This window comes from Mesoplodon densirostris, chromosome 1 (assembly GCF_025265405.1).
Source record: "Mesoplodon densirostris isolate mMesDen1 chromosome 1, mMesDen1 primary haplotype, whole genome shotgun sequence".
In the NCBI taxonomy this organism is placed as follows: Eukaryota; Metazoa; Chordata; class Mammalia; order Artiodactyla; family Ziphiidae; genus Mesoplodon; species Mesoplodon densirostris.
In genome coordinates, this window is record NC_082661.1 from 229,185,197 (window position 1) to 229,202,537 (window position 17,341).

The 17,341-nt window shown below is 40.1% G+C and overlaps 1 protein-coding gene across 5 annotated transcripts in view; it reads right to left on the reverse strand.

Moving 5' to 3' along the window:
• The window catches only part of SLC10A7 (solute carrier family 10 member 7), a 253,553-nt gene that overhangs the window by 65,181 nt on the left and 171,031 nt on the right, over positions 1-17,341 (reverse strand). For all 5 annotated transcript variants that reach the window (XM_060116059.1, XM_060116040.1, XM_060116066.1 and 2 more), the window contains one exon: positions 9,998-10,033. In XM_060116059.1, the coding sequence (XP_059972042.1) occupies positions 9,998-10,033 (36 nt within the window). The remainder of the gene's footprint in view (positions 1-9,997; positions 10,034-17,341) is intronic.

Consider the following 17,341-nt stretch of genomic DNA (forward strand, 5'->3'; position numbering starts at 1 on the left):
AGGCTCCGGACACGCAGGCTCAGCGGCCATGGCTCATGGGCCCAGCCGCCCCGCAGCATGTGGGATCTTCCCCGACCGGGGCACGAACCCGTGTCCCCTGCATCGGCAGGCGGACTCTCAACTACTGTGCCACCAGGGAAGCCCAGGGTGAATGTTTATTAAATATCCTAAGCAATTGATGTGACCATCCCCACATATGAAGATGGGCTGATCTGTAACTCTGAGAACATGACTTTCAGCAGTGGTCCAAGTTTCCGCCCTTTGTGTTTCCAGGGGTCTTGATGTTGAGCTGACCTTTGTGGCTGGGGTGGAAGTGAGGCCTTGATTTGTTGTTCCAATGGCACAAGCTCAAAGCCCTACTGACTCTCCCCTGCCACGCAGGAACTTATTTAAATAAAAGTGGTCGTCTACAGGATTATGGGGCTTGAGGCCGTGACAATACCAGCTAATATGTGGTTTCCTTAGATCATAATTGCGTAGAATTAGACTGACCTGTTCCACGGTGTGAACACAGTTATCTTACCTTCTTTGTCTTAACTTTAGAGGGAGTAAGAGAGAAGTTTAGACGTTGCTTCCTTTCATTCCACACAGTTGCCAAGATGTAGTTGGGAAGAAGGTGTGAGGGAGCTGCTAAGGAGACTTGGGGGGACAGGGGTCTACAAAGGCAGGAGCTTCACGCTGTCCAGTGGACTGTCCCTGACCTCACAGCCTAAGTGCTTGACCCAGCACCAGGGCGTCTGCATCTTCACTACCCACAACACTCCATCTCAAGTTTTCAAATCTCTCTCTTTCAGTCTTCTCTATTATTTGCTGCCGAATAAAAACTGTAATAATGCTTGGTAAACAGAGTGTTAGTGAGAAACCACATCAAAGGAAAGAAAAGATCTGCAAGTTTTAAGTGATGTTAGATATGACCGAGAATCAGAACCACGCACATGAAAAAAACTTGAAGTAAGTAGGAGACTCCTGGAGAAATATTAGAAGTTTCCATCTACCTCTCAAATTAAAACTTTTCCTCAAATTAAAAGTTTTCTTTCAAAAGGGAGCTGTGCTACACTGTTGGTGGGAATGTAAATTGGTGCAGCCACTGTGGAGAACAGTATGGAGGTTCCTTAAAAAACTAAAAATAGAGTTGCCATATGATTCAGCAATCCCACTCCTGGGCATATATCCAGAAAAGACAAAAACTCTCATTGGAAAAGATACATGCACCCCAGTGTTCATAGCAGCACTATTTATAATAGGCAAGACATGGAAGCAACCTAAATGTCCATCAACAGATGAATGGATAGAGAAGATGTGGTATATATATACAAAAGAATATTGCTCAGCCATAAAAATGAAATAATGCCATTTGCAGCAACATGGATGGACCTAGAGATTATTATACTAAGTGAAGTAAGTCAGACAGAGAAAGACAAATACCGTAAGATATCACTTATATGTGGAATCTAAAATATGACACAAAGGAATTTATCTACGAAACAGAAACAGACTCACAGACAATAGAGAAGAGACTTGTGGTTGCCAAGGGGGAGGGGGAGGAGAGGGAGGGACGGATTGGGAGTTTGGGGTCAGCAGACGCAAACTATTACATATAGAAGGGATAAACAACAAGGTCCTACTGTACAGCACAGGGAGCTACATTCAATATCCTGTGATAAGCCATATGGAAAAGAATATGAAAAAGAATGTGTGTGTGTGTGTGTATAACTGAATCACTTTGCTGTACAGCAGAAATTAACATTATAAATCAACTATACTTGAATATATTTTTTTAAAAAGCTTTCTTTCAGTAAAAAATTATTGTAAAAAAACCCACTTCTCCTATTAAATAAAATGTTTTCTTTTTTAGTAATCTCCTTTGAAATATTATGATACTTGTGATACAATTTCTACCTTGGATTTTAATTATCTGTGAATATATTCTATTTTCTCTGTTAAATCATAAATTCTTTGAGGGAAGGATCAATGTCAGACTGATCGTTGTAATATTGACAGTGCACAGTAGGCATTCAACACTGAATAAAAGAATGGATGTTTTAATATTATTGAAAAAAATTGTAAGTTATTTGTCATAGCAAATATAAAGTAAAACTTTATGGCTCAGGCTGGAATCCTAACCTTCGAACCACTTATTTATCATTTGAATCATTCTAATCACTGTTCACCCATCTTTCTATGCCCCTCATTCCAACATTTATTGAATATTTGGCACCATAGATAAGTTAATGAATAAGATATTCATGGTTCCTGGTCCAGGAGGACAAAATCTAGTGGCTGCTTACCACTGGGAACATTGATTCAGAAGGACAATTCACATGGGATTTCAAGTAATGAACTTATAAGTATAGTTTTTAGCTAGACAAGGCCTTTATTTACCCTTACAGATTGGAACTTCATGGTCTGATATACATCCACTAACAAAATAAAGACAATAATTTCTGCCCCTGCCAATAGCAAAGGTATGTTATCAAGGAAATTGAGGTGATATATGTAAAAAACACTTTGAGTCTTAGGAGTTAATGGTGCTATTTCAGGACGTTTCACTGCACTCATTGCCAGCCATGGTAAATATTGGATTCATTTATATACAAGTTTATAAGATGATTATAGAATCTTAAAGTTTTAAGACTCAGCCCATCATTAAGGTCTGGACTAGCTGGACCATCGTTGCATTTCATCAGATAAGTGCTTTTGCAAAACCTTGACATCCTTCCTGGCATTATTTTCTATTTTCCTTTATAAAGTGTCAAATTTAAATAACTAGCATCTGCTGGTTCCTTACAGTTTACAACAGGCTTTCCCATAAATGAACTCATTTCATCTTATCATAATTCTCACTTTACAGAGGTAAAAACCGAGGCTAAGAAGGGTAAAAGAAAATCCACTCTTCATAACAAACACTGGCTGCAGATTGAACCAAAACGGGATGCTTTCTCCCCATACCATGCCACCCCTGCACAACAGACTGTGAGGGAAGTGAAGTCGGTCCCTTCAAAATGGCTTTACAATAAGGAATGTGGCCCTGAAGGTAGAGAGTGTGATGAGGACATACGAGTCTTAAAAGTGGTCCCAGCCTAACTCTGAACAGAGGCACCTGTCCACCTGTCCAACTGTGATGTAGTGATATAGTAAGAAATATATATTTGGTCTTTGTCCCCAATTCCTAGCACAGAACTTCTAAAACCCTCAGAACTTCCTGAGGGATGGGATGATAAGAGTGTCTTTTGTTACATTATTTAGGTTTTGTCCCCAGTACCTGGTGCAGAAGGGTTCAGAGAGCTTCCGGGTTGGTGAATGCACCCATATGCAGGGTGGGTGGCACACCCCAAACTCCATGGGACAGAAACTCCTACACTTGGGACCGTTCTGGACCTTGCTCTATGTGCCTCTTCATCTGGCTGTTTATTTGTTTCCTTTATAATTAACCAGTAATAATAAATAAAGTGTTTCACTGGGTTCTGTGAACAGTGGTAGCAAATTATTGGACCTGAGGAGGGGGTTGTGGGAGCCCCCTGATTTGTAGCCAGGTCGGACAGAAGTGTGGGTAACCTGGAAACCACTACTTCTGATTGGCACCTGAAGACCTGAAGTGAGAGGCAATCTTGGGAGACTGAGCCCTCCACCTGTGGGGTCTGCATCACCTCTGGGAAATTAGTGTCAAAATGAATTAAATTGTAGAATACCCGGTTGGTATTTGCAGAGAATTGGAGGATCGTTTGGCATGGAAAACCCACACCTTTGGCGTTAGAAGTACTGTGAGAAGAGAAAACAGTTTTTCTTTACCAAGCATCCATTCAAAAATGCTTTCAAGTGGCTTCCATAGCCAGGCATTATTTTGAGCAGTGGGGTTTTAGCAGTGACCAAAACATAAAGTCTCTACTATCTTGTAATGCTTTGCTCTAGTTAGGGGAGATGGATAATAAACAAATTAACCAGTGATTAAGATGTCACGTGATATGTGCTAAAGAGGAACAATTAAGAATGGTATGTGGGGAGAGAGTGATGGAATATATTATTCCTAAATAATAGGAATTATTATTCTTCTCCTCTAAAATGACATCTGACCAGAGACCTGATGAAAGTGAAGGAAGGAGCCGTGTGGATATCTGGGGTGGGGAGAATCCAGGCTGAGCCAATGCCAAGTGTAAAGACTCAGGATGGTCCTTGGTGCTGCTGGACCATAGCACTGCATTTGCCCATTCCATTCACTCTGCCGCATGACTGTGTCATGTCTTTGCCTTTCTCATCAAATCTCCAATAGCTCCTTGCCTTTTCTTGTCCTCTACCCCTAACCTTGCTTGCCACTTCACTGAGAAAACAGAACCAGAAGAGAACTTAACAAGCTCCTATAATTACATCATCCAATTTACTTGCATCCCTGCCTATATCCCATGGCTTCCCTTCCATGACTCTGGATGAACTATCTGTGCTTAGGAGGCCATACTCCCTTTACACACTAGAACTCATCCCCTTCTCCTACTCAAGGACATGGGTCCACGAATTCTCCCCTCTTTTTTTCTGTATCAAATTTTCCTTCTCTAACTGGATTAATCTATCGATACAAATGTGCTAATAATCTTCCCAACTTAAAAAAGAATCCTCTCTCGGTCCTTCATTAACTTTGTTGCTCTCCCATTTTCTGCACACTTTACAGCAAAATGAACTGTCTTTAACTCTTCTTTCTTCATTTATTCTTGAACCAACTTCAATAAGGCTTTTACCTCCAAAACTCTGCTGAAATAGCTCTTGTTAAGGTCTCCAGTGGCTTCCATCTTGTTACAATCAATGGCTAATTGTTGGACTTCATTTTATCCGAATTATTACCAGCATTTGAAGTAGTTGACCATGCTCCCCTTTTTGAAACACATGCTCTGCTAGGCTTCTAGGACATCAAAATCTCTTGGTGTTCTTCCTTGGTCTTCTTTGCTGACCTCTTAATATTAGAATGCCCCAAATTCAGTCCACTGATACCTCTCCATCTCTATTCTCTTTTGCTGATCTCATCCAGCCTAACTCAAAATCCATCTCTATGCTGAATTCTCCCAAATGTGTATCTCTAGAGATACATACACACAGAAAGTCCAGACCCTTTCTCCTGAATTCCAGACATATAGTCAACTGCTTACTTGACTTCTCTACTTAGATGTCTGAAAGGCATCTTAATCCAGACATGTCCAAGACTGAATTTGTTGTGAGTTCCATCAACTTGTTCGACGCTACAGCCTTCCCTATCTTAGTAAACAGCAATTCCATACTTCAAGTTGCACAGGTGTGGAGTCATCCTTGATTCTTATCTTTCCCTCATAATTTTCATTCAATCTCTCAGTTCTTTCAGGAAAATAAAGAACTACCTCCCACCAGATTTATTCAACCACGCTGGCCCAAGCTAACGGCATCTCTTGCACTAGCTTTCTAACTGGTCTTCCTGTCTCCACCATGATCCACTTAATGATCTACCCTCAACCCAGCATCCAGAGTCACCCTTTTAAAGGGAATGTCAGAACATGCCATTCCCTTGATCAAAACTCTTTCAGTGGTTTCCTGTCTCTCTTGAATTACAATTCAAAATCCTTACAGAGGACTTTAAGGTCCTCTATCATTTGGCCTCTGCTATGTCTCTGACCTCATCTCCATCTACTCTCTCCTTGCTCACTCCATTCTAGCCACACTAGCCTCCTTGCTGTTCCTTAGGTACCAGGCACACTCTCAGGACCTTTGCACTTGTTGTTCCTTCTACCTGGAACATTCTACCACCAGAAAGCTCACTCCGTTATCTCCTCTAGGCCTTTGCTCAAATATTGTTTCTCAGTGAATCCAACCTCCCAACCCACTTCCCTTCCTTACTTTATTTTTTCTTTAGCACCCATCTTACACAATATATTTTTACTTACTTGTTGGTTGTTTCTTTCCACTAGTATATAACCTCCATTAGAGCAAAGATGCATCTGTTTTGCTCACTGCTATATCCTTGTCAGCCAGGAAAGTGACTGGTATATTGGAAGAACTCAATACGTATTACTGAATGAGTGATGAGTAAGTTAAAATAACTTTTTGGAGGAACTGTGCCATAAAAGAGTGCACAGAAATGGACTACAGGTAGGATAAGGTGAAATTTAATTTTTACAATGTGTAATATTACAGAATGCTTACATGCTGATAGAAATGATCCAGCAGAGATAGAATATTTAATGACATAGGAGAAAGAGGGAAATTTGTGTGGCTCCTATTGTTAAGTAGGCAATAAGGGATGGCACAACTGGAGGGACTGGCCTTAGATGGGAGCAAAGATAGTTTATCTATGGAAGGAGGAGAGAGGTGAAAAATATACATGTAAGTAGGCGGGATCTTGTAAATGTCTCTGATTGCTTCTGACTTCCCCATCAGCTGGTTTCCTTTCTGCATCAGCTGAGATGAAAAAAGAGAAGAGGCACTGGAGATTTGAGAAGCAAGGAGAAGGTGTGAAATGATTCTCTAGAGATTGGGGATGTGCGTCAGTTCATCAGTTTGGGGAAGGGAGTAGGATTGCCAGGCTCATTTACAATTAGTTGCCATGAATTTCGACTGAGATCAGTCAGCATGAGAGTGGGTGCTCCCGCGTGTTCAGGTACAAATACAGAAAGGTGTAGAGCTGGATTTAAGCAGGCCTGGCACTTGCCAGACAAATAGGAAGCAGTAAGAGATGAGCAAGGTTGTTGACGGTGTATGTAATAAAGTAATTACAATGATGGACCATGAGATCTAGGCTAGGTCAGATGGAATCTTAGGGTAAGAGGGTGAGGGTAGGGTGGATTCGTTAGAAGCATTGAAGGTGATAAGGTAAATAAATGAGCCCTTCTGGCGAGTTTGAAGAATTCTTAATCTGGGGAGTAAGTCACAAAGATAGCAGCTGCTAGGAGGAGAAGACATTTGAAAATAGGATTATGGAAGGATGCTATCCTTGGCAGTAATAAGTCAAAGGTCTGACTGCAGGGGTGACTGGCTGAGATGAGGGGGAAGGCAATCTCACTGGTGAAAGGGGTCAAGAATTTAGAGGCCAGCGTATTGGGAAGGTCAACTATGTGAATACTGAAAACACCAAGAATCAATCCAAGTGTATTGTTAAAAAGAAGACAATGGAAAGGTGCTAACATTTTTCTGGACTCTTAGAGCGTGACCTGGTGTTCCACTGACAATTACAACAAAGAGCAGCAGCAGGTAATATAGGTGTACTGGCATAACCTTTAAAGGTAATAGGGGATTTTATGGAGAAGGCATGGGAAGTGATCTGGGATTGGTAAAGAGGAACAAGAAAGACACCTTATCCCATTTCAAGGCTCAGTGATATGAAAGATGCCAGCAGCAAAAACATGAATAAGAAGACAGGTTTCAGTTGGAGCAAGATGGTAAAGGGAACATTCTGAGAAGATGTTAAGAATACAGGGAACTGAGACTCCATCAGCAAAAATGGCTTTTACTAGCTACTGTGCCTGACTATCCAGAAATTTACACTTTCAAGATATGATTTTTAAAAAAAGACAATTCAATTTTCAGGGGTTGTATTAGTTTTTTTGACTTCTGTAATGAAATATCATAAACTGGGTGGCTTAAAACAACAGAAACGCATTGTTTCACAGTTGTGGAAACTGTAAGTCTGAAATCAAGCAAGGCCATGCTCCCTCTGAAATCTCTAGAGGAGAATCCTTCCTTGTCTCTTCTAGCTTCTGATGTTTGCCGGCAACCGCTGGTGTCCCTTGGCCTCTAGACCCGTCTCTCTAATCTCTTCCTCCATCGTGATGTGGCATTCTCCCTGTGGTTCTCTGACTCCTGTTCTTTACGGACAGCAGTCATATTGGATTAAGGACCCACCCTGTACCACTATGACTTCATCTTAACTAATTACATCTGCAACACCCCTATTTTCAAATAAGGTCACATTCGGATGTACTAGGGATTAGAACTTCAACTTATCTTTTGGAGAATCACAATTTAAGCCACAACAGGGGTGTTGATGAAAAACACTACATCTTTAATGAAATGTGTTCCTATTTTAAGTCGCTCAGGCTTTTCTCTCCTGCTAAGTGAAGCCTGGTCACCCAAGTGTTTAAGCAACTCCCATTGTTCGTAAAATGAACAGGCAAAAAATATTATATACTGTGCATGCGATTTCAAGTCATGTAACACAGAAGTAACTATTGATGTCATGTGACGGTGCCATTGAACCTAGTGGGACAGCCCAGTTAGCTCAAAAGGGAGGCATTAAACTTTTAAGTTGAGGGTCTTGGGGTCTCTTTCACTATTCCTGTAGCTCGATGATTTAAAAAGGTTGAACCAACTAAAGCTCACAAGTCTAGGGTCTAAGAGGGGAGGCAAGTTTGAATGATGCCATTAATATTAACCAGCTGGGAATGTCTTGTTACGGCATGGAGATGTGAAGAGAGGGAGAAAAGTACGCATCTGGTTCTTTTAGTCACAGCTGAAACAGTGTCTCAGGAATTCCAGACTCTGAGATACTCAAAAGTGCCACCTAGGTCTTAGCCCCCTAGTTGTGGCTGTGACTTCTCTCGTGATCTTCTTTGAAGAGTCCTCTGAGTAGGAGATGCTACTCTTCTGCAATGGACAAAACCTAGGCTACGTAGTCATTTATTGGACACTTTCTATATGGCCAGCTCTATGCTACTTCTCTGACTCACTGCTGGGGGGAACCCCAGGCTGGCCTGCATCCCGTGCCTGCTGAGTGCTGCTCCTGGGAAATTACGATCCCAAGGCTTGGAAAAAACACTGAGGGACGATCCCAGGTCCTCACATCTAGTGAGCAGGTAGGTACATACCAACCAAGTCTTTTTTTCCCAAAGAGACATTCACTTCAGTTTCAATTTGACTCACTGCAAATTCTGAATTGCTGAGTCTAAATTAATGAGGTTTGTGATGCTGTGGGAAGTGATCTGATTATTTGACTCTCCTTACCTTGTTAGGATGGAGCTAGCATTTCAGAAGGGATGGTAAGGCTGAGGGTTATTACTGGAAGGTAATGTCTTTCATGAAAGATGCAAAATCCAACTGTTTAGTAGGGCATCTCTCCCTCTCCACGTCCTACACAGCTTGTAAGAAATGAAGTCCCACATTCTATTATGCTAATTGAATTTCAACTTGGGTAATTACCCTATAATTAAATAAATTTGCCCCATAGTTTTAATTCACTGACAAATAGTGCTAATCAAACAGCTACATTTCACTCCCAGAAATGCATCCCTACTCTATTTCAGTGATGAGTGGAGTGATTTATATTTGGGAGATGTGTGTATGAAAAATGCACAGTTCATAAAATATTTTAGGTATCATTCATGGTTACATATGCTTTTCTCAGCATGAGATAACATTAATTTCTATAATAATCTCTCATCTAATTTCTCATATGCTTAGTGCCAAAAGAAATAAGACAGCTAATTAGCATTTCTTATTTTCAGAACAATTTTTAATTGGTTTGCCAGTAGCTTGTATTTTTTCTTTCTAAAACACATTTCATTATCCCTGGGAGACAGACTGGGGTAGGTGTTATTGTTTCCCATTTTACAGATGAAAACACCGAGGCAGTATTCCCTGAAGTGAGGAAGTCAGTTCCTATCAGTACCAGCACAGGAAACTAAACTTTGTCTGGTCCCCTGGACCAAGGGTCTTTCAATCAAACCCTTGGTCACTAGCAATCACTTCAGTCTCACTAGTGAGAAAATAAAGTGAGCACATTTTTGACCTACGTCACAGGTCATTAATTTGTAATAATTAATGATTTAGCCAGGAGTCAGAGGCCAAAGAACTGGGTCCCGTTGCTCTCCTTGGGCCATGAGACTACAGAGATTCTTTGTGTCTCCATGTTATGACTTGGTACAGCTCAACTAGAAGAACAGTTCAAAATATGATGCAAGATTCAAATTTCAATTTACTTCTAAAGACCTTTCTTAAAGGGTTGTAGATGGCTTTTAATAAAGGATATTAAAAACAACATCAAAATACTCACAAAAAGCAGCAGTAGCAGGGGTGTTACAACGATGCCCTGAAAGAAATGAAAGAGATGATGATCATTTATCAGCCTGGAAAGCAGCACACTTTCTTTGCCATTTTAAACTCTGATGCATGGAAATGCTTATCCTTCTCATTTCTGTTTAATAAAATCTAGGAGATAAAGAAGAGGGAGCCCCACTCTTGGCTCTCCCAACCATAAAGCCTTAGCATCTCTAGTATAATTATTCATATCTGGCATCATTTAAAGTACAACCACCAATCTTCCTTAAACTCGTCTTGCCTTTTTTAAGCCTAAGTTCCCTTCCACGTTGCATATGCATCACTTGGGTGGAAGCTGGCAAGATTTCTCACTCCAAGGCTTTCAACTCTAACTTGGATAAAATGCCCCTTTTCAAGAGAAGACAGGTGGTTTAGTCCCAGTTGGGGTCCTCTCCTGAGCAAAGACCACGTCAGTTGTGATGAATGGGATGTCATGATTTTGTAATGTGAACTGATCTCCCCTAGGAAATGAGCTGGGATCTCAAAACTCATTTCACTTGATTGGACTCCATGTCTCCATGGTGGAAAGCAAGTCTTTCATCTAATTCAGCCACCCAGGACCACCTCAGTCCCTCTGCCTCCAGAGGCAGGAAGGAGCAAAAGATTTGTTTTCTTCGATGACAGGGAACAGTTTGAGGCTGTTGTTGATGAGGCAGGATACAAGCTTTTAGGATTCTTGAAGGTAAATCTTTAAAACTAGGTGTTTGAGTTGGGAGTTAACATGACAGGTCTCGGTTTTACAGCAGCAGCTGATGATTTGCCCCCTTAGTTGTTCCTTTATCTCTCAACACTTTATTATGATTTATACAAGAAAAAGCAGTTCATACTTTTATTAATGACTTCTACTTGGAACTTTAAAATTCCAAAGTCTGTGTGTGTGTGTGTGTGTGTGTGTGTGTGTGTGTGTGAGTGAGAGAGACAGAGACAGAGACAGAGACAGAGATAGAGAGACAGACAGACAGACAGAGACTATACTGTGCCCAGGATCGAGGTCTGGGACCACTTCATTACTTTTGGGAAAAAGTCCTTTTGCTATTAATATATGGAAGCCCTTTTGTCATTACAGTAACTAAATTCTTTTGGATGTGGCCCAAAGGGAATGGCTTACCTTATATGAATATTGCTACCATAATTTTCTTAGGCATATACACATGTGAATATCCACACACAGACTTGTTTTATTGTTAAATAATAGAATAAATGCTTCTTTATTGTGCAAACTTTCAGCTAGCTAGCAATAAGGAATACCACATTTTTATTCAAGTGTTATATTTTAAAATCTACTTATTAAAACATGTATTGTGGTTTATCAGCTCCACTGGTGCCTCTGAAGCAAGGTCTCATCAGCACCATTTAGAAGAGCTCAATGTGCAAAATGCCAAAATAATTTTTAAGAGTTACTGTCCTTCAATAACATGGAATCTATTCAGACTCTAGAAGGAATTCTGAACTTTGTGAGGTCATGTCGAAATGGAAATATCTGGCTGTTTCAGTCTAGGTGGGAGCCATCTGATTTCAAGTCAATTTGTTTAAATGTCTGTTGAATATCCACTTACATGCCAGGCATGGTTCCAAATAATTAGAAGAATTAATGAAAACTGATCCGGTAGAAAGGGTGTTAGGATATTGCAGGAAGAAGGAAGGACATTTGCAAAGCTATGAAGTTGAGCAGGGAGGGAAAAAAAGTATCAAGTGGAGAATTCAGATACCAGATCATCAAAGGCCTTGGAGGCCAGGAGAGGTAGCTTGGAGTTGATCCTTCCAACAATGTCAAACTATTGTGTGGGCCAAAGGTTTGTTTGGGTTTTTTTGTAAGATGGCTCTAGTAACACTTAGTTGTCTTTAACTTCATTTGAAACAATTTTGTTAGATTGTATTGTGACAGCTGTCATATCAGCGTGCATTTTAAAAGAGACATCACAATTGGTGAATTTTTGTGTAGCCATTTTAATATTGAAGATGGAAGAAAAAAGCAACATTTTCTTCATATTATGCTTTATTATTTCAAGAAAGGTAAAAACACAAAGAAAGATTTATGCAGTGTATGGAGAAAGTGCTGTGACTGATTGAACGTGTCAAAAGTGGTTTGCGAAGTTTCGTGCTGAAGATTTCATGCTGGACGATGCTCCACAGTTGGGAAGACCACTTGAAGTTGATAGCGATCAAATCAAAACAATAACTGAGAACAATCAATGTTATACCACGTGGGAAAGAGCCGACATACTCAAAATATCCAGATCAGGCGCTGAAAATCATTTGTACCAGCTTGGTTATGTTCATTGCTTTGATGTCGGGGTTCCACATAAGTTAAGCAAAAAAACCCTTCTTGACCATATTTCCGCATGCAATTCTCTACTGAAACATAATGAAAACGTTCCGTTTTTAAAACAAATTGTGACAGGCGATGAAAAGTGGATACTGTACAATAATGTGGAATGGAAGAGATCATGGGGCAAGCGAAAGGAACAACCACCAACCACACCAAAGGCCGGTATTCATCCAAAGAAGGTGATTTGTGTATATGGTGGGATTGGAAGGCAGTCCTCTATTATGAACTCCTTCCAGAAAACCAAATAATTAATTCCACCAAGTACTGCTTCCAATTAGACCAACTGAAAGCAGCACTCCACGAAAGGCATCCAGAATTAGTCAACAGAAAATGCATAATCCTCCAACAGGATAATGCAAGACCACATGTTTCTTTGATGACCAGGCAAAAATTGTTACAGCTTGGCTGGGAAGTTCTGATTCAACTGTCGTATACATCAGACATTGCACTTTCAAATTTCCATTGATTTCGTTCTTTACAAAATTCTCTTAATGGAAAAAATTTCAATTCCCTGGGAGACTGTAAAAGGCACCTGGAACAGTTCTTTGCTCAAAAAGATAAAAAGTTTGGGGCAGACGGAATTATGAAGTTGCCTGAAAAATGGCAGAAGGTAGTGGAACAAAAGGGTGAATATGTTGTTCAATAAAGTTCTTGGTGAAAATGTAAAACGTGTTTTTTATTTTTACTTAAAAACCGAAGGCACTTTTTGGCCAACCCAATATTAAAGGGGGGTATAATGAGTTAGTAAATGGAGAATGAATTTGACTTTGCTTCTAACCTAGCCACTTTTACCCTTGTTATCTATCAGTTCACCTAAATTCAGATAAAAGAAAATAGAAACTTATATTAATGTTAATTATGGAATTTCAATAGCACTAATAACACTTCTGAGAAACAGTGTGGTACCTGTGATAGGATAAGAATTTTTCCCCAGGAAGAAGGTTGAGCATTGTCACCACTCTGGGAACATCTGTCTTGTATTAAAGGGGTCGAACCCACACTGGTGTCATATAACACGTGGGCACCCATATTCTTCCTGGTGCCCATTTCATTTTCCCTTGCAATAGTGGAATAGTAACAGTATGGTAATAATACCAGTACTACTAATGGTATTTTGCTTCAGTACTTTTATGAACGTTTAAAAATTTGACCTTCCTCTACTGAAATAGTTGGTTTCCATAATAGTCCCACTTTATGGATGACGAAACAGGTTCAGAAAAGCCAAGCAACTAGCCCAAAATCACACAGGAAATAAATGTCAAAGCTTGGACTAGAGCCTCCTTTGTCCAGCTCCAAATCCTGAACTGACTCCAGTACAGCACTGCTCTCTGGGTAGCAGATTAACCAGTACAGTTTCCTACAGAGTTCTGCTAAGGACATATATGTCATGATTAGTTGCTATATGACCTTGGCTTCCAGCTGATCACCAATTCTTAGAGATGGTCTCGTTCTGGAAGGGAGAGCACTATTATCTCCAGATTTTCCTGCTTGAATATTTCAAGTATACGGTCACCAACACACAACAGTTCTTACAAGGACTTACGATATTTGTTGCTAAGACATTAAGTTTCCTAGTGAATAGGATGTATCTTCTAATTCTAGATTCACAATTCCTCATTATTTTCTCTAGAATGGCTGTTCAAGTTCATTAACTAAGAATGAATTGTTGCACAAAGCTGAAACTTGCTTTTCAGTTGTATTAGGAAATGAGTCAGCCATGGTGCCATTAATCCTGACAAGAGCACCATAATTAAGTTTTGGTGAAGTTGTTCTAATTATTATAAAATAATACCAGCTAATATTTATGGAGTACTTGTATTAGATGACGCACTAAGGACTTTATGTGTGTTATCTTACGTAATCCTTACAACACTATACAGTAGGTGCTGATATTATCCCCATCTATTAGGGAAGGAAACTGAGTCTCAGAGACACTGAGTGAATCAGGAAAAGGCAATGTCAGGAATTCAATCTCTATCTCCCTGACTCCAGAGCCTGTGATCCTGAATTATGTAAATAAAATCTTTGCAATCTTACACTATTTCCCCAGGTTTATATTTTAAGAGTAAACCTAAGAGGAGCTTCAAACTCAGTATGTCTTTTTGATGACATGAAACAAATTGAGATATAAGCCTTTGTGTGACATGGCTGATACATTTTTTTAAAGTCGCATTTTTGCAAATATCCATGGCAAATAGCAATGGTAAAAAGGGTAAACTAAAAAGTGAAACTGTAACTGCAATAGTCACTGGAAGCTGGAAAATCAAATAAACATGCTATTTGCTCTTGAATATATCTGATTCCTTCTCCTTTCTCATTCCCAAGGAAATTCTATACAGATGGTTAAAACCAAAGAAGTGGTAGACGGGCACTTCTAGCAAAAGATGTTACCCAACTCCTTGCAGATTCAAGGCCAAGCATAGTTTTAGCATCCTTGCAATTGAGACGGTGTGTTAAGCTTTCTTTTTGAAATACCTGAAGAAGTCAAGTCACAAAGTGTCTGACTTTGATTATCTCTTAAAAACCTTTAGAAAATCCATTTACACCTCTGATGTGAATGACCAGGTGAATATATTTCAATGACTTTAGTGAAAAGGGAAAAAAAAAGTGTCAAACCTGAGACACTGAGATTTAGTCACATTAAAATACAAACAAGCATCACTCCCCAAATAACAACAAAATCAACAACAAAACTGTGAATACACTTCTCTCGGGACTAGGGTTTGTAAAAAAGGCAAAACTGAAGTAAATTATCAATTTTTAAAAGGAGAAAAAATTATCAAAAGGCTTCGCTGCAATAACTGTTGTGATCACAGAGCTACTAAAACTAACATAAGGCTTCTCTCTCCAGGATATTAAATGCTGAGCCTTGGAAATGGTGCTTTTTATTTTTTAATTAAACAGCAAAAACTCAATTTTCACAAAATAACAGAATCTCAGTTTTGTAAAGGATCTTAGTTGAGGCTGGTCCAGTCCTCATCTGAAACGGGACCCTCCTCTCTCTCCCTCACTTGCTCCTGATGTGAGGCTGTGATGGCCACGCCTTTGCCAGAGGACCTGCAGACAAGCAACTGTTCCTGCTCTCAAGGCACACACTGCCCCGGCTGACGTTCTTTCACAGTGAGAAGCTCTTTCTCAATCTGAGCCCAAACCACTTCCACTGATGCCCTGTCTTTCCCTTGCAGCAACTTAGGGCACATCTCACCCCTCCTTTCTTGTGATGGCCTTTTAGCTGCTGCTTTTAAATGGTGTACATAAAATCTCTGCACTCTTAAACTATTTCCTCAGGCCTGTAGTTTAGGAGTAATGCTGCAGTGAGCATTTGGGTCCCCATACTAAGTCTTGTCCAGGCTAAAAGTCCTCAGGCCCTCCCACTGTTCCTCCTGGCGGGGAAGGGTGGTTCCGAACCTTCTTTTAGACATCATCTTATCCAGATGAATTTAAGAGTCCACAGCACTTGCTTAATAAAAATTGACCAAAACTTGGAAATAAGGCCAAATGAGGACCGCATGTCCTTTCAAAGTCACCCTGGAGATTTGTCTAACGGGCCAATCCAAGGATTACTTACTTAATTTCCTAGAGGGATATACCTTTGTTTGACTTCTACTTACTAGTGATTAGGGCCCAGACTATGAAATTACATGTTAACTTACAAAGCTTTGTCCAGTAGAGATGGAAATAATTTCTATCTAGTAGAAGAACAACCACAAAGGTTATGGTTTTATTACCCTGCAGAAATTAGCTGGTTTCGTCTCTAACTCAGCAAACTTATTTCGGTATGCTTTTCTGATGGACCAAATAACCCCTATTCCTATCATTTCCTTGAAACCATCTTTACTATCCTGCCGGCTCCCTCATTATTCAGTTAAATAAATATTTGACAGACGTCCATTCTATATTTATAAAAAAGTCATGTTTTCAAATTTTGAAGATTATGCTTTGACAACTCCTTTACTCTGAACCTTGCTTTTACGTTAATGCAAAGATCACTTTTTTTTTAAAGATTAATACTAACTTAAACTCGCAGGTTGTCTTCATATTTTGTTCTGTGGTCAGTATGTAGTGATATCTTAAAAAGTAATAGTAAAGTTTAACCTTCAAGAACGAAATTGTGGGCTTCCCTGGTGGTGCAGTGGTTGAGAGTCCGCCTGCCGATGCAGGGGACACGGGTTCATGCCCTGGTCCGGGAAGATCCCACATGCCGCGGAGTGGCTGGGCCCGTGAGCCATGGCTGCTGAGCCTGCGCGTCTGGGGCCTGCGCTCCACAATGAGAGAGGCCACAACAGTGAGAGGCCCGTGTACAGCAAAAAAAGAAAAAAAAAAAAAGAATGAAATTGTATCAAACCAATATGTAATGAGTGACATTGGCCAACACATCCTAAGGAATAAATTAAAAAGGGGTGGTATGGGGAATTTTGGAGACACCTAAATTAAACAAAATGGTCAGGTTATATGGCCTCAGGGAATATGACCTTATAAATATGGATCTCAAAATATGTAGTTGAGGAAATTTTATAGAGGAAAGAAAAATGCATTAGGAATCTAGGGAAGGGAAGTTGGAAAGAAAGTGGTGGTTGACTGGTAGGTGAGGGCCTCTTCCCTCCCCTCTGCCTATATTTTCCTCTTTAAAACTGGGCCTTCACAGAGTCAGTACCTTAAAATGCCCAGCTAAACATTTCTCAGTATGTTCATAGCTCTTTCAGGGGATGGGTACATCTTAGCAGCTGACATGAGCGTTCTGGTTTGTTCACCAGGCACAGTGCACTATAGTAAAGTCAGATGCATCAGACTATTTGAGCTTGATAACACCAGCCACCGAAAACATCCAGTTAATTCTCTCTAGTCGGAGTCCATGCTTGCCAAGAAAACACTGAATAATAATTTTGTTTTCCACGTAGTATTTCTGATAGGAAGAGAAGACACTGACTAGTTGACACCAGTCTCCTAGATCACAACCACATTGGGGTGTGC